Here is an 18,559-nt window from a genome sequence, read left to right on the forward strand (position 1 = left end):
TTTTGATCCTGCATCGTACTTTAGAAAATGATGTCTTAGAAGTCAGGTTATGCCTACAGATGTTTGCAATTTAAATTGAATCTTAATATACTACTTTTATCTTATATGTTTGAGAATTTTGCTTTGATTATCCTAAATAGGTATGTTAAACTTTAAAAAAGGGATGCTGAAATTATATAAGATTCTGGGTTGTTGTTTTTTCAGTGTAAGGTTTCTTGTTGAGTTTATAGATCATTTTATACAAAAAAGGAGTCAAAAAATCTATAAATAGTAGAAATAGAAGATGAGGGAGTAAAATGCACCATGGTGCCTTAAAAAAATCTAACTAGGATTGTGGACTATTGCTCTATTTCTTAAAAAACATATTCAACATATTTAAAATGTATTGAATAAAACTTAACCAATGTAAGATCTAGAGAGTATCATATTTTTTATAGATGTAAACATACTGTGTTCAACAGTCCTTGCCTTTTTGAACGTGTGAGATTATGGTTTATGTGACTTAACCTAAGGATTTGGAAAAATGTGTTATATGTTTCTTGGATATTTCGGTTTCGTAGAATTAATAGTTAGGAATTTAGATCATTGTTCCATTTGATCTTGTAATAATCAGCAAAGCTTCAAAGTATAGCTGTGCACCATTCCAGCTTTTTTGTACTGCATTTAATTACACCTAATACTAGAGTAGCCATTTAAAATAAATTAAAATAGTACATAATTTGCCTTGTTCTTTGAAAATGCTGACCCTATTAACATTCTAAATAATGGTTAAAGATGTATGTTTAGTTTTGTGTTTTGAGCACACATCATTTTTACTAAAATAATAGAAGTCTCTTCATTGAGGTCATTGCTAAACAGCATTGTAATATATTTTTGTGGGGTTTACAATATTTTTTTTCTTTAGAATTACTGCATATTAAGCTTCCTACAGATTCTTTTCACATTTTTAAGGGCTCCAGTGCATAAATCCTCCAACTACCTTTGAGATTTCTGCAATGTAATGCCTTTACTCTTCTTTTTAATAATTTTTATTAGTTCACTTTTCTACAATCTGGTATCCTCTGGGTTTTTTAGGCTACTGTGCTCGTCATCCTTTGACTAGCTATCATGCTGCTTTGAAATAGATTAGAGTTATATTTTAAAACATCCTGAAGCTAATCAGTTTGGAAAAAGGCTGTATCCGTTCTCTTGAACTTAACTGTTTTGTCATGTTTTCCTGATGCAGTTTTAGACATATGATATAGAAAATTCAATCCAGACTACATTTGAAGATTGCACACAATGGCTGCTTCAACTTCAGTGCCGCCTTCTATCTTTCATCATTAAAAGCTACCCTCACTCCATAAGAATCATTTGGGTCCCTTATTTTAAGGAGTTCATTCTGTAAATCAGGAAAAAAATGTTATGATAATTTTTTTGCTCATCTGAAAAAGACAAAAATATATTCCAGTAGGATATTTTATACCACATCCCTTTTGACTTTTATGATAGTAGTGCTGTTTGTCTCAATATGACTTTCATTAACTGTACTTTAGTGCCTAACTTTCTAACTTTGTTTTCTGCTGATTAATATAAAGAAACAAAACACAATTCCACTCTGATATTGTATGAGTATAAAAGTCCAGTTTATCTAGCTTCTACACAGTGGAGTATAATATGATGAAATGGAAGATACGCATCCTTGCAATGTTTTAAATGAATTTTGTTATAAACTTTTTATTGCTAAATTCTTTCATCCACAATACCAAAATACAGATAGATTGTGTATAACAAGTTAAAAACGAGAAAAGGGTAAAGATGAAATATCAAGACTTTTTAGCCGTTTCTGCCATTTTAATAGCCAGTATTGTGGTGAAACATATAGGTAATCCTCGACTTACAACAGTTCATTTAGTAACCGTTCAAAGTTACAATGGCATTGAAAAAAGTGACTTATGACCGTTTTTCACACTTACAACCATTACAGCATCCCCATGGTGATGTGATCAAAATTCAAATGTTTGGCAAATGACTCATGACAGTTGCAGTGTCCCTGGGTCATGTGATGGCCTTTTGTGCTCTTCTGAGAAGGAAAGTCAATGGGGAAACCAGATTCACTTAACAACCATGTTACTAATTTAATTGCAACAATTCACTTAACTGTGGCAAGAAAGGCCGTAAAAGGGAGCAAAACTCACTTAACTAATGTTTCACTTAGTCATACAAATTTGGGGGTCAATTGTGGTCATAAGTTGAGGACTACTGGAGTCTCAGGAGGGAGGGCAAAGAGACAGTGATGCTTAAAATGTCTGGTGGGTAGGAAGAGAACAAGTGAAACTGACTTTGTTAAAAGCAAGAGAAAGAGATACAGGGTTGGTTCATTTGATTAAAGTTAAACTATAGTGTTATTCCTAATAACTCTTAATGGACTTTTGCTGATTAGGATGATGCTTTATAATTTTCTACATAAATAAGAGATGAAATATAGAAGAAGAGATCTTTTGTTGCAATATCAGAGCAAATGTACTTACTGAAATTATATTTGTTGTGATGAGTACAGATTTATATATATAAATACACACACATATATACATACACACAGACAGATAGATATTCTTTTAAATTTGTTTCTCTATACTTTTTAATTTTTATTTTCTTAGTTTGTAACTAAGTTTTTATAACTTTAATAAAATTATTATAAAATATACAGTTAGTTTAAGATTTGCACATAAGCTTAGGTTATTCTAATTGTGCCTCCTGTATATAAATAAGCTATCTACACCTTCTGAATGGAATACAGTAGAATCTTTGTTTCAAGACATGCGAGTATTCCTTTACAGTACCTCACCCAATATTGCACTTCCTCCATTTGATAGAATAAATAAATGACTAAGTATTTATTTTTCCTCATGAAACCCAGATTCTGCCTTTAATATTTTTCTTTCTTTGGGACATTCCTATTTCTCTAACATTCTTTAAGTTATATGAGACCAATTTAACAACCTCCCCATATTTTCCAGAACAGTATAAAGTGGAATGTACAGTTATTCACTTGTAACATATGTTAGATGAGAGGAAACAAAAGACTGAAAATTTGGAGGTTTAGAGTCCTGGAATTTGAATGCATAATTGGCTAACTCTGGTAAGAGTTGCCTTTGATCTTTTGCTCAAATTAATAGTTGTGTGTTACATGAATAGCTTATATCTATGTAACTCTCGGATGTATCTTTGGATTTCAAGTTTCTGACTGATTTGCAGCCCTTTCATGTGACTCCAGTCTTTCTCCAATGTGCTGAGCAGAGAATCCAAGGAATGGGTTAACTCTGCTCTTCTTCTCGGAGACTGAGTCAATCAATCTTTTGGTCATGCCTCCCTTGCCTGCCCAAGGCTAGTTTTGACTCCGTCTTTGCTCAGAAGAGACGTGTGGAAGAGTGCTCTTAGAACAGGACAGAGTTATTCCTTGGATTCTGAAAAAAATACAAGTAAAGTCCTGGCTCTGTGTAAGCCTTTGCAAGACAGCGAATGCCTAGGCTGGTTCCCCTGATCCATCTGGCATTTCATTTATGTGGAAAACTAGGGGAGATATTTATCATTATCATATAATACCCAGTCCAGTCTTTTTGCTTTGCTTTCCCAATATTTCTATCCTTAATCGGTGGTTCATTGTCCAAAGTCTCTTATGCAAAAGAGCACCAGAAGACAATTTTACTTAAGAAACATTCTACAGATAGTCCTCGGCTTATGACTAATTGATTAATATCTGTCTGTAGTTAGAAAGCTTGGAAAGGGGAGCTTTATAACCTGTATAGTTGGAGGTGCTTTACAGCACCTCCTACTATAGCAAAGTGTCACACTCTCCATCTCCCACTATCATATGATTAGGATCTGGGAGAAGGCTGGCTGCTCCTCCGCAGATCACGGGATTCGTTTGCGGCACAAAAAGTGCCTCAAAAAAAAAAAAAAAAAAAAGTGCAAAAGTGGAAGGCGTGATGAAAAGAGGGGGCGAGTATATAACAAAACTATATTTTGAGTGGAAATGTTGGGGTCGTCTTATACGCCGGGTCGTCTTATACGCCGGCATATACGGTAATTGATTAATATCTGTCTGTAGTTAGAAAGCTTGGAAAGGGAGCTTTATAACCTGTATAGTTGGAGGTGCTTTACAGCACCTCCTACTATAGCAAAGTGTCACACTCTCCATCTCCCACTATCATATGATTAGATCTGACATTTATGACCAAATGCTTTTCAATCATGTGATCACAATTCGTAATCTTCCCTGAAAAAGATTGAAGATGATTTCCGTGGGAATATAAACAAAAATATGAAATATTGGATATACAAATGAAAGCATTGTTAGCAATTTTGTGAGAAGAATCAGTGAGAATATGAAAAGTGACCTGCCTAAACTCTTTATATAAGATTTACAAAAGGGACGTTAAAGTTGTCAAAGTTTCTGTGAGAAGAAATAAAATAACTCAGTTGAGGATGAAAACCTAAAGAATCTTATTTGATACCTCTCTTAAGTATGATTCAGAATTATTTATAACTTTTGGTTACAGTTGCTCAATCTGTCCCACATACAAGTTTCAACATATAGATTCATTTAAATTAACTCTGAAAAACTAAACTTTTGCCAGGATTTTAAAACTATGAGGCATTGAAATATCCATGAACAAATATTGCTCCCTGTTTTGTGCTGGGGCAGAATTATTCTTGTTTAAAAACAGATCTTAGATAATGTACAGTTTGTGTTAGAGGTATCAAATAAGATTCCTTTCTCAACTTTATTTAACTGGTTTTCAGGCTAATTACTTTGTATTATTGCACATGTAATAATATTACCAAATATTACTGAGTAGTTTTGTTCTCTCAAACAGAAGCTGGCAGGCTGAAAAACAGGCAGTGCACAGGACGGACTTTCTGGCTACTGACCATTTAGCTGGTAAGTGTACAAATCTCTATTAAAATGATTCCCAGACTTCAGTCTAAGAACCCTTCTAACACTTGCCCTTAGTAATATCCAGAGGTGGGATTCTACCAGTTCGCACCTATTCGCTAGGACCAGGTGTTAACATTCTAAGCATTTTGGAGAACCGGTTGTTAGAAGAAATTACTGGCCTAATCCTGTAAGGAAGGCAGGAAGGAAACATTCTAGTGTTGCTTACAGAAACTGCCTCTCCGTTAACCCTTATTACATTCTTGGCAGGACTAGACTTCCTATCTCAGGAACTTCTCTGGAGTTATTTTTTCCTCCTTTGCTGGTACTTTGCTTGTGTGGAGTGACCATTCAAAGTTACAATGGCACTGAAAAAAGTGACTTATGACCCTTTTTCACACTTACGACTGTTGCAGCATCCCCACAGTCATGAGAGGCCAGGCGAGGAGATGCATACCTCGATGTGAGTGATATTGAGTTGGCCACGCCCAGCCAATAACATGATCCACCAAGCCATGTCCACCCAGTCACATGACCACCAAGCCATGCCCATCAACTAAGCCACACTCACAGAACCGATTGTTAAAAAATTTGAATCCCACCCCTGGTAATATCTATTGATTCTTTAAGGAGTCCACAATATATATGTAATCTGCCAATTACCGTGCTTTTAAGTAGGATATTTATCACATCTTTGTTAGGTTCAAACCTATAAAGTTTGCATTTATGCAACATATCTTTCAACAGAACTGGAAATTTTTAAAAACAATTTCTAGGCTGTTTTTTTAAGGACAGTGAATATAATATGTACAATTAAAGAGAAAATCTTGCCTATTGGGACTTACCCTTCCAGGCTTCATGTGAATGCACATATGTACATACACATACTTTGTATTATACAGTAGAAGGAATATTTGTGGTCAAATTCCATTCTTATGCCCTGCTTCCAAAATTCATTATCGAGCTAATTTATTTTCTTGGCTCTGGCAGTTTCAATGGGTACAGCTCATCTATGTCCGGAAATAATACTATGAAATTCTCTCAAAATAAATCAGAAAAATTGGGCAATCCACCATACAGGATCTGTTTGTATAATGTAATATATTGTATAATTGGATCCATAATATTTTTCTGTGGCCTTTCCTTTCTTGATCACTCTCTAGATGTGTGGATTTTTGTTCCCAGAATTCCGTGGTCAATTTTATCACTGAGAATTCTAGAAGTACATAAATATGAAAAATTCCAGGGTAGGAAGATATTAATTATAGTAGACGTTCCAAAGAGGCACTGATTTAAAGCATCTGCGAATATTTATCTGAATGTGGAATATTTTATAAAGCTAAAAATCCAATATTTTGTTAATGTAAAAACAATTTCAGAAGTTATTGCAGCTCTGTCTTGGATTTTGAACCCAGTAGGAAGAAAAAAATTGTAGCATTTCATATCTGTTACTAACAGAAAAATAGTGCTATGATGTTGTTATAAAAAGAAGACCAATAAAAAAGAAACAGTGTTTTCATTGTATTAGTCTTTTATTAAATAAGCTAGAAAAGGTACTACAGTATCGATAAATTATGTTGTGATTGAAGACTTCCTTTGTTTCCTCAACTAAAATCAATTGTACATCTTCAAAAGAAGTGGCTAAAATTGTTCCTTTGCTATAGTGTATTTTCCTATTTTCTGTTTCTTTCCTTTTTTAATGGCACTGTACCAGAAATTATCATGACAGTTTCTACTTTTTTCCTACCATCAGTGGCATACCCGGATTGTGTGTGAGTGGGAAATCAACCATGAGCTCCGTGGCAGTTTTGACCCAGGAAAGTTTTGCTGAACATCGCAGTGGCCTTGCTCAGCAGCAAGTGAAAGGTAAAAAAGCAAAACAAGGTTATTACAAAATCCCATGTGATAACAGCTGCATAGTAATATTACCTTGCTGCTATTTAATTGCTTTGTTACTTGCAGGAGGATGGTTAAGATTTATTTTTTTCTTTGATTCTGAGAGACTGTATTTAGATTAATAATACTATAAGGGTTAAGAAGCTTTAGGAGCGTAAGTTAATCTATCAATATTGGTTTTTTTTCAATTTTGCCAAGCTATTTTTAGAAACATCTGTGCATTATAATCTTCATTCATTTTCCTTCTGTGTTGAATTTATATGCTGCCCATCTCATTATCAAAAGCAACATTGGGCAGCTTGTAATATTTTTTTTTAAACAAGTTTTATTAATTTCAGAAACAAACAAATCATCATCAACCATTACATATTTGAACCTTTTTCCATTATAAATTTTACAAGTCAGATAAACCTTATCTTATACAATACAATTCTATTTTAAACCATTTCTAAATGAGCATAAAAACATCTCTTGTCCTCTATTTCTTTCTGACTTGATTATCGTCATTCTCTTTCTGTGTTTCTAGAAGGTTTCACCAATACTTCTCAAAAACATACAAACAAACATATAAAAATCTTTTAGTAAAGTAACGGCCCCCGGTACCTCTCTTTATATGGGCTTTAATTATATTCATGCTCATCTTACAGATCATTACCTATTTTATTTACCATTCTGTATCTTCTATATATACTTCTCCACACATTTCACTCTTCATAATTCTATCTTATTCAATCCATCTTAATTTAAATCATTATATTTGTATCTTTTGCCCATCCTTTGTTATCCCTCTATCTCATTCCTTATAATGAAAAAAAAAAAAAATTCTCCTGAAATCTCTAATCAGAGTATGATGCCTTTCTATCCTCTCCCTAAATATTAGATTAACATTTAAAATAACACCTAATACCCAATCTGATTCTGCTTGGTACATTCTATCTATTAATTTTTACTTTTAATAACAATAAAAACAGAGTAATAAATCGAAAATGTTTAAATACATAGTATCCTCCTAAATACGTAGTTAATAAATCTAAATAATAAATCTTATAGCATTCTCATTGCCTTTCCTTCAATATTTTATTACATTTTAAAAATCAATCATTATTAAACATTTCAACATTTTAATTTCTTATTAACTCTTAAGCCATTCTAATTTTCTATTTCTAATACAAATATTACAATACCGTCTTATGTACCTTGCAAAATCTTTTTTAAGAAAATTTATACTTCACCCTTTATCCCTAAAAAAATCCCTCTTTTCCCATCCAATTTTAAAACTTTGTGGCTTTTCTCCGCCTTTCCCTTTCTTTCTTCCCCCACCAGATCTTCCTACCCCCTTCTTCTAACCTCTGTCTTTCTGGCATCCCTTCTCTGTTGTATTCCCTCTTTCTCTTGTTTGCTATCATTGTATTTATTTTGCATCATATTTTTCTCTTTCTTAAATGTTTTTTAGATCTTAAGTCCTTCATTTTCCTCGCTTTCTTCCTTCCTTCTTTCTTAGATAAATTTTGGGATTCATTAAAGATGGTGTCTTCGTCTTCTTCTTCTTGTTGTTCCATCTGTCGCATTGTCTGTTCATAGTTAACCAGCGCCATTTCTAAAAATAGAAAAGCTTTTTCCATACCATCTTTACAGGCTGCTTTTGTTTGCTCATATTCATCCCTCAGTTCCTCAAAGGAGAAAGCCATTATAAATCTTTTCTTTTCTTTTTTCCCTCTTTCTTCTTACTCCAACCAAAATATTCCAAAAGAAAAGTAAGACAATCCCAAAGTCCACAATCCTCAATCAATCCAAGCCAAGCCAAAATTTCCTCTTTCTCTTCCAGGGGTAGTATCAGACAAAGGAAAAAAGAAAATCCAAATCTGTGTTTTGAAGCCTTATTAAAATTTTATTTCTGTCTCCAAATCCTTAAGGCATCTCCTCCAACAAAATCCAACCAGATAAATATATTATGGCAGCTTGTAATTTTAATACACACACACACACACACACACACATATATACACACACACTATTTTATATATTTTAGACCATTCTCTTCCAACTTAATAGTCTCCGGATATTAGACTACAAATCCCTCTATCTTCTATCCTGCTAGTACGACCAATGTCATCTGAAAAGACCAAGCTGGGGAAAGTTTCTATTGACGATATAGCTTGAGGCAAGATTAATGGATAGAGACCCCCATTTTGAGGAAGTTATTTGCCAAAATTATCGTCAGCTATTTTCAAGTTGCCATAGTACTGAGTTCAGAAAGGCATTACATGGGCTAAAATGTGTCTGATTTATTATTGTTATATTTAATTGTTATTTAGTACAATAACATCAGTTCTTTATCCAGAGAATAAAAAGACTTTAAAAGTGGCATTCCAACTGTATAGCATAAAATAAAGGGCTGTGTAAATAAAATAATACTGAATATAAGAATTCACAGAATCTCAGATTGTGCACATTTGTGCACAAATATCAGATAAATCTGTGGTTGGTATACAACAGATCAATACAAAAATGGGAGTATAAAATATCAACAACTCAAACAAGAAAAGATGTTAACCTTCTGATACTTTTTTTAAGTAACAATCTGAGTTCTAATATAGAACCACTGAGTGGAATTAATGCTCACATATGGCAGTTTTGATATTATAGGAAATTGATTTGGTTATTATTTATAACAAACCTGCATATCAAGACACTGTCAGCCCACAATACATGTTAGTTATAGGTATAGATTTCTCTTGATGGAATAATCTCTATCTGTAAAACATGTTTTTCTTATTTCCTGATAGAAATTATCGTTGATGGGTTATTAAATAGAAAATTGTTTGACTTTAATTTGAAAAGTTTGTACTTTTAACTAACAAATTAAGAATATCATATGTTAACAGTCAGATGGTAGGGGAAGAAATAGTATAGTCTGTTGACCATTGTCTATAAAATCATTCTTTATTTCCTTGCTTTTGCCACTGTAGTTACAGCTTTAAATGCTGAAGAAGAAAATGATCCTCCAACATACAAAGATGCCTTCCCCCCTCTCCCTGAGAAAGCTTGTTTGGAGCCAGCCCATGAACCTGCTGGTGCCTGGAGTAAAATCAGACCAATCAAGGCTTCTGTTATCACTCAGGTCTGTACAAAGAATGTTTTCTCCCCTTCACTGTGAAACCCTTTACAGGCATTTAGAAAAATGTCCTTCAGATTGTTTTTAACCTATCTCATTGTGGGAGAGAAAATGTAAACAGAAGAACTGTTTGAGTACCCTTAGGCTTTTCCTTGAAATATGCCAACAGATAAGTGTTATGCAGTTCTGGAGAATTCTGTAATTATACAGTGAGACATCTTCCGTGTATTGATCCCTTTAAGGGAATAACATGTTCTCTCAAATTAAATACTACAATATTGCTCCTATGCTAATGTATTAAAATATATAGAAAAGCTAGCCTTATAAAATAACTTAAACTGAAAATGTAAATGTATTTTCTTGGGGGGATGGAATAGAAGGTCCCTGTATTTATGCAGCATTTTGTTGCCAGAAATTCAGTCCTGTAAATTTAAATGAATTCAACAGAATTTGCTGTTTAAGACTATATCAAAAATATTTGCTGCAGAACTGGCTGCAAGTTGAGAGAGGGAGAATAACCTTTTAGAAATTTCTAATTTAAGAAACATTTATTTCACATGAGCAGGTATTCCATGTGCCACTAGAAGAGAGGAAGTACAAGGATATGAACCAGTTTGGGGAAGGAGAGCAAGGCAAAATCTGCTTAGACATCATGCAGAAGACAGGAGCGCACCTGGAGCTATCTCTTGCAAAAGATCAGGGATTATCAATAATGGTCTCTGGCAAACTTGAAGCTGTGATGAAGGCTCGGAAGGAAATTGTAGCTCGGCTTCAGACCCAGGTAAGTGATTTGATTCTCCTTATGATATTCTGCAATGGAGATTTAAAGGCATAGTGCTCATTGAGCCAATATTTTACGAACCAATTCATATGTGTACTGTAGAGCAAAGGTCCCCTATCCCCAGGCTGTGGACTGGTATTGGTCTGTGTGGCCTATTAGGAACCAGGCCGTGCAAGTGAGCAAACTTCATCTCTGCATGCATAGGATCTAGGTAGCATGCAAAACACCCTCTCTCCCCCCTCCTGATCCATGGAAAAATTGTTTTCCACAAAACCGGTCCCTGTTCCCAAAAGATTGGTGTCTACTGCTGTAGAGTTCTTGGTGCTTTCTGAGCTTCGTTGTTTTCTTGCAGACATTTGCAGATGTGGTATGAAATGTCTGTAAGAAAACAGCCAAGCATCAAAGAGATGCTTGGAAAGCATCAAAAATTCCACAATTCAACCTTGAGCTACAAATATTCTCTTCTATTTGTATCATATGTACTGCATCTTAAAAGCCCAAAAGAATGCCAGGTTTTCCATAAAATAAAGTTCAAATATTTCTTCATTCTACAACTTTATTTCTGGCCATATACCTTACCGGGAGCTACCACAGCAAGTGATGGGTTTTGAAAGCATGAATTTAGTGATAGTTATTGAAGCATAGCTGGTCTTTTCAGGATATTCTGTATAGTTTAGGTTCTTATAGTAAAAGCTGATCTTTTGAGGGGTGCCAACTTTTCCCTTCTGAAAATTGGTGCTCTGATAGAAAAAAAGAATAGAATTGTGTCTTTTTTGTTAAAGTTGGCAAAATGCTTTTATTATTTTTATTGCTTTTGTCAAAATTTCAAAGAAAAAGATTTCAACAATATTCATTAAAGTCTTAACATCTTTAACATTAGTTTTCAATTAAATATCATACTTCTATGGGAACATTTATAAGCTTTCCATAGTTAATTACCCCCCCCTTCACTTATATTTTATAAAACATTAACTAATTAAAATGTTCCCGTTCTTTCCTAATTCAGTTTTCTCATTTATTTTATTTCACTTATTTTATTCACAAACATTTCACTAAATTACACTAACTATTTTATCCCTCATTTTAATCATACGTTGTTTCCAATTTTCTAAAGTTATTTCTATTACTAATATAACAATACAATCTTATGTACCTTTACAGAATCCCTTTTTCAGTTAGATTTTCACCCATTATCTCTAAATAGGTCCTGTTTCTCTATATCTTGCTCAGGTCCTTTGTAACTTCTTTTCCTTTCCTTCTTCCCTCTCTTCTCTCCCCCTTTTCCCCCCTTGTCTCTCTACCTCTATTTCTCTCTTCTGTATTCCCCTTTTCTGTTGCTTTCCAGTATTATACTTGTTTTTCGAATTATTTTTCTTTTTTCGGTTGTTTTTTTAAGTCTTAAATTCTCCATTCTCTTTCCCCCCTTTCCTTTTTCTTCCCCACATAAAATTACTTGTTCATTAAAGATGGCTTCTTCTTTGTCCCAGTCTTCTTGTTTTGCACTCTTTTCTTGTTGTTTCTCATAGGGTTAGGGTTGATTTTAGTCATTCAAATATAATAACCAAAAATCCAAAGATCACCAAATAATCCAAACACACGCAAGCTATTTCTTTTTTGCTCTTTTTTTTCACTTTCTCTTCCTGGGGTTACTATTTAGTTGCAAAGTTTCAGTTAAAATGTATCTTTTAGAAGTCTTGTTGAAGTTTTACTTTAGATTCTTTTTAATTCCAGGCAGTCTCCTCCCTCTTCCAGATCCTGCCCTTATTCTTTTTCTCTCCCTTCCTGCTTATGAAAAAGAAAGTTTTTAATGTCCAGAAATCTTTATTATCCCTTTGGCATTTTGTTTTATTTTCAGCTTAATTGCCTATTGATGTCAAAGCGGATTTTTCCAATTTCTTATTTAAGTCTCTTAGTATAGGGAAGGAGAGAGAAGGGAAAAAAAGCCAAACCTTTCCCTTTTCACTTTCCTTTGCTGCTTCCGACTCTTCTTTGGGAGCGATGTTATTTTTTGTAAGTTTAAATTCCAGGGTACCTTGGTTGTTGCTTTTACAATTTAACCCGGTCAGCCAAAACTGTCACTTCTTATTTTCCTCCTGCACATTCTTTTCCGGTAGAGTTCTTCTTTGTGGTGGCCATTTCTGACCACCGCTGCAACCGCCTTCGGGAAAGTGAGTAATGGCCAGCTGAGGAGGAGAGATGCGGCTCTCCTCGACCCTGCTGGTGGTCTCCCCCCTCTTCACCACTTCTACGGGGTGGCTTAGCCCCGAAACCAGCCGGCTCGGGGTGCTCCAGCGGCGAGCCCAGACAGAAACTGCACACGATCGCGGATTTCTGCCTGTCGCCGAAGCCCTTCAAACCAGAAGTCCGCCAAATGTCCGAATTTTAATCGTGGCCGTAGGGATGCTGTAATGGTTGTAAGTGTGAAAAATTGTCATAAGTCACTTTTTTCAGTGTCATTGTAACTTTGAATGGTCATTAAACAAACTGTTGTAAGTCAAAAATTACCAGTATTGGATAGGCAAATTTAGTTTAGAGAACAGAGTCTCAATAATAACAGGGACACAAGCCATAAAAGACATTATAGGTAATAAGTAGTAACCAGCACTTTGATTGTACTTGGAAACCATTGGTTAGCTAATGAAGTGACCAAATAAGCGCTACTCCTCCACAGCCTGACTTTCATTTGTCTTGTTCCTAATAATAAGCAATAAAGTTCATGTTGAAATTTATCACTTTGAGTAGATAGTCAGACAGACAGATGATAGGTAGAGGAAGATAGACAGCAGGTGTGATGACCCAGGGTAGGATACAAAACAAATAGAGTCACAGAAAACAGGTGAAGCCCCTTTTATTCCTTCACTTTGCTTCCAAGCTCCAAATATCCTTGACGGAAGACAAAAAATTCCCACACAAACAGTTACAAGAAGAAGGAAAAAAGCAACACAAACCAGGCAAGATAAGGGCTGGTGGATGTCCACAGAACACACACTGGGAAGGACGCCAAACTCAGAGAGGAAGCATAAACTAGAGATATTTCCACGCTTTGTTTCTACCCGACGCAGGTCCGTCCTCTTATTCAGTTGTCAAAGCTGCAGCCCATGTAGAGGATCAAAGCCCTCTCCTCTTGAGTAGACTATGTCTCTCCCTTATCCTCCCTGCGTGCCTAGGATGGAGAGGGGATGGGCCTGGGTCCTCCTCTGACTGCTCAGCTGGCCTCTGCCCTTCCCCAGCCTCCTCCACAACCTCCGGAGCCACACTTCCACTCCCTGTCGGCTGTTCCTCCTCTCCCTCAGAGTCAGTCTCCACCAGGGGCATGAGAGGCAGGGAAGCAAGCAGGCAGACATCAATGTTGTGCTAGAAATAGGGTTATGAATGCAATTGAGTAAGTCAATGACCAGATATATACATCAGAGTGCAGGGCAGGATTTTGATTTATTCTAAAGTGGAGGGAAATAACGCAACATGCAGTTTTCCTCCCAGTTACTTGAAGTGTCTCAGTTTGTTTCTGGGCAATATATGAGCAAACCCTATATCCCTTATGTTTGTTTACAGTGGTGAAATTTGACAAATATTATTTTCCATTGCTAATATATAATATTGAAAGAGAGATTCCCTCGTGTCTTACCACAGTTAAAAGCAAAAATCTATACTGAATCAGTTGATAAAATGCATCTGTATTGTTGAATTAAAAGTGTGGTTTCACTCTAGTGAATGTTCTTTTTTTATAGGCTTCAGCAACAGTTGCCATTCCCAAAGAACATCATCGCTTTGTCATCGGGAAAAATGGAGAGAAGTTACAGGACCTTGAGCTCAAAACTGCCACAAAAATTCAGATCCCCCGCCCGGATGACCCCAGCAACCAGATCAAGATCACTGGCACCAAGGAAGGGATTGAGAAAGCTCGACATGAGATCCTTTTGATTTCTGCTGAGCAGGTAAACTATATTTTTGGTTCTGTAATTGCAGAAGTGATTCTGAAAACACTAACTCAAATAATCCTTTTTCTAAGGGAACATTCCTTAGGCCAAACTGGAGTTCATCCAGACTGATGTTGAACAGTTCATTGTTTGAAAAGTACTTTCCAATTTTCACTGTTTTAGGAAGATCGTGTGTGTTACAAGAATACTGCTGTTTTAATGTTTGTAACAATTTATAATCCTTTGACTATCTAAAATTAAATTCTGTTAAAATTCATCAGAATTATTTCTTATGCCTATTAGAGATTAAATATTTAGATGATTTACATACAAAGTATATAGTAAGCTGTCATCTAATATTTCTCTTAGAAGGAAAAACAATATAAAAAGTCATTCTTAAAATCTGGCCATTTGCCCTCTTCATGTATTAATGACTGCTGCAGTTTCATATAGTAGCTACAATTCTCCTTTGCCTCAGATTTTTCTAATAATAGCTATTTTTTATGCATGCATTTACAATTTTTCATGATGATGATCACATTCATAATTCAATCTCCATAAATATCATGATGTGGCAAGAATGTTGTTAATAAAGTGTCATATAGGTAGTTCTCTACTTAAGACCATAATGGAGTCTTAATCATGATCATAACATGGGTCACCCATATGGCTGACCCGATTTAAGAACATTTTTGTGGCAGCTGTTAAGTGACTGCCATGGTGATAAAGCAGCCATTGTGGTCATAAAGCATATCAATAGTTCGCTATGGGCCAGTTTAGCCAAAAGCCAGAAATAAATTCTGGTTTTCAGAAAAAAACATTGTAAACCACAATCACCCAATAGTGGGATGCAGCAAACAGCCATAAATATCACATGACCACGTGGGTAAACCAGCTGTCGGAACTTTGGAACCAGGTCATAAATATACCCAGGGAGGTTTTGAAACCATTGCTAAATGACCAGTTGTAAATCGAGGATTATTTATTTTATTAGATTTTTATCTGGCCTTTATTACTTTATAGGTAACTGAAGACAGTGAACATTCATAAATACTTCTTCCTCCTATTTTCCCCACAACAATCCTGTGAAGTGGGCTAGGCTGAGAGTGAGTGACCCAAAGTCACCTAGCTGGCTTTCATGCCTGTGGTGGGAGAAGAACTCATAGACTTCTGGTTTTTAGGCTAGCAACTTACTGAACTGGCTTTCAGTCTTAAATTGCTACATAATCATAAAGTATTTGGTTTATATGGATTGTTAAACTTGATCATGTATTAAATTATATGAAATAATATGACTTTATAGCATAATTGTCACCACTTTGTTCTTCTTTGTTCTTAATTCCTTTTGTCTTAAATATTCTTTGTCTCTAGCACTTCTGACAAAGTTTAACAAGGTTGCTCATCCAACCCCCCACCCTACCCAGCCAGTCATTTCTAGAACAGATATTTTGTGATAAAGTGAAATAAAGTTTCAGAATGAGGATTACAGTAAGGAGGCATATGCAGAAGCCTCACATTCCTTTTTATAGTACTGTGGTGTGTGTTGTTTATATATCTGTGTGTGTATGTATAAAAATATGGTTTTATTTTCCAGGATAAACGTGCAGTAGAGAGGCTTGAGTTGGAGAAAGTATACCATCCTTTTATTGCTGGTCCTTTCAACAAGCTGGTTAGTGAAATCATGCAGGAGACTGGCACACGCATAAATATCCCACCACCCAGCGTCAACAAAACTGAGATAGTCTTCACTGGAGAGAAGGAACAGCTGGCTCAAGCAGTGGCTCGTGTTAAAAAGATTTATGAGGAGAAGGTACGATCTTTCATGTGGTCTGTATAAAGCTGTATCTTTCATTTTAATTAACTTCAAACACTAGTATTATAAGTGAGAGCATGACTATTCCTTTTCCCCACTACAATGTTTGGTACACTGATAAACAAGAAATAGCAGTGCAAAGATCATGATAGTGGTGCAAAGGAAACTAGCTTTTGCATCAGCATTGGAGAAATAAATGACTGAGGAGGATGTGATGAACTTACAGCTTGGGGTTTGACTTCCATTCAAAATGGCCAATGCAATCACCAAAAATAAGCCCTCTAAAAGAGCATGTAAAAAGAGAGTCCAAACTTTTTGGTCTGCCTGTTTTGACATGATTGATCACAAACCTGCAGCTCTAGGAAACACAATGCAGGTCCAGCATCAAATAAACCATGATTTCCTGTGGTAGCTTTTCATTTGTAAAGCATATATAAATCAAAGGCTTGTAGGGTACTTGCCCTATTTTGATCCTATTTGGGCATATTTAGTTTCTCTGCTCTTCGATCTGAAGCTCCCTTAGCTCAATGCCTTTTCAAATAACTTGTCATTTCCTGGCTGATACTTCCCTACAGAAAAAGAAGACTACTACCATTGCTGTGGAGGTGAAGAAGTCCCAGCACAAGTATGTCATCGGCCCCAAAGGGAACTCCCTGCAGGAGATCTTGGAGAAAACTGGAGTCTCGGTTGAAATCCCCCCCACCGACAGCAGCTCAGAGACTGTGATACTGCGTGGCGAACCTGAAAAGCTTGGACAGGCATTGACTGAAGTTTATGCCAAGGTATCGAGAGTGCCACTCAGCAAGGCCTTTCTTTTATGGACAACTAATTAACACTTGACTAATTAGACTTTTATAAAAAATAAATTTCTAACTTGTTCAGAATATAAATAATATATTCAGCAATAAGATTTCTCTGAGCCCTATACAAAATGTGGAATAGTAGTCAAAACCAATTGTGTGATCAGTTGCCTGTGATCTATGTAGCAGACTACTTTGCCTCTGAAGATGTCAGCCACAATTGCCAGCAAAATGTCAGGAAATGTTTTCTCTGGACCATAGACAGTAAACCCTGAGGCCTCACTGGCCACTTGTGTGATAATTTTATTATTGTGACATATGAAGGTGGGAGCATCATTATTTGGAATGAATTTCAGAATACTGAAGTCAAAAGTATTGGTTTGGGAAAGAAATTGGGGTTGTCATTATTATTGGTTGGTATCAATATGTACTGCTTATGGAATGATAAATTTCTTCATACAACTAATATCTTTTATAGGCGAACAGTTTCACAGTCTCCTCTGTCTCAGCCCCCTCTTGGCTTCATCGTTTCATCATTGGCAAGAAGGGGCAAAACTTGGCCAAAATCACACAACAAATGCCAAAGGTATGAGTTCATTAATGTGGATTCTTACATTAACATTGAATTTGAGAAATCGCTGGAAGGAGTAGTTTGAGGTATACATATATATGTTTTGTACAGCTGATACCAAATTTATTGAGAAAATACTTGAAAATGTTCATCCCCAAGAGAATAGAGAAAAATGAGTTGAATTGCAAAGTTTTGGAAAATGTTTTTTAGGACAACTTTAAGTTGTCTGGTGTGAGCAGTAGAGAATAAAAGTTGACAGCAAGACTGGAAATGAGAAAATAGGTTCCTTTTGTTGCATTTTTCAGTTTTAATAAGGATAGAAACGCATTTTTAAAAAGCAAAGCACTTCATCAAGATCAAATTGAAGTTAATAAAATGACAGTTAAAACAAGCTATTTTCATTGAAAAATGTGACCTTTTTAGCTAGTACTTAACATTGCAGTTAGGAAGAGAATTCCACAGAGAGGGTGTTAGCACTAGGAAAGTTCTATTCCATATGGTTTTTCATTTTTTCTTTGAAAGCATGGGTAAGTAGATGGGGTCTTAATGCTTTAACTTTTGGTAGTTGCTTAACTTTCATTTTTCAGTAAGTGTCTACATACTATTTTACCTAAGAGGCTATTTGAGTCTCCATCTTTAAAAATGACAACAGAGGCTTTTAGATGTTTCTGGTTGCAGATTAGGAGAAACAAAGCACAGATTAATTTGTTTGTTATTAACTGATTTGTCTTTCATTCTGATGCTGAAT

The 18,559-nt window shown here is 35.4% G+C and overlaps 1 protein-coding gene across 3 annotated transcripts in view; it reads left to right on the forward strand.

The window, feature by feature from the left end:
* Positions 1 to 18,559, forward strand: part of HDLBP (high density lipoprotein binding protein) — a 61,050-nt gene that overhangs the window by 17,560 nt on the left and 24,931 nt on the right. For all 3 annotated transcript variants that reach the window (XM_026694867.2, XM_026694876.2, XM_026694859.2), the window contains exons 2-9: positions 4,860 to 4,924; positions 6,672 to 6,784; positions 9,784 to 9,935; positions 10,495 to 10,710; positions 14,439 to 14,645; positions 16,222 to 16,437; positions 17,016 to 17,222; positions 17,719 to 17,826. In XM_026694867.2, the coding sequence (XP_026550652.1) occupies positions 6,709 to 6,784; positions 9,784 to 9,935; positions 10,495 to 10,710; positions 14,439 to 14,645; positions 16,222 to 16,437; positions 17,016 to 17,222; positions 17,719 to 17,826 (1,182 nt within the window). In that variant the 5' untranslated portion in view covers positions 4,860 to 4,924; positions 6,672 to 6,708. The remainder of the gene's footprint in view (positions 1 to 4,859; positions 4,925 to 6,671; positions 6,785 to 9,783; positions 9,936 to 10,494; positions 10,711 to 14,438; positions 14,646 to 16,221; positions 16,438 to 17,015; positions 17,223 to 17,718; positions 17,827 to 18,559) is intronic.

This window comes from Notechis scutatus, chromosome 4, assembly GCF_049901735.1.
Source record: "Notechis scutatus isolate UNSWTSFEM ecotype Mainland chromosome 4, rNotScu1.2, whole genome shotgun sequence".
In the NCBI taxonomy this organism is placed as follows: domain Eukaryota; kingdom Metazoa; phylum Chordata; class Lepidosauria; order Squamata; family Elapidae; genus Notechis; species Notechis scutatus.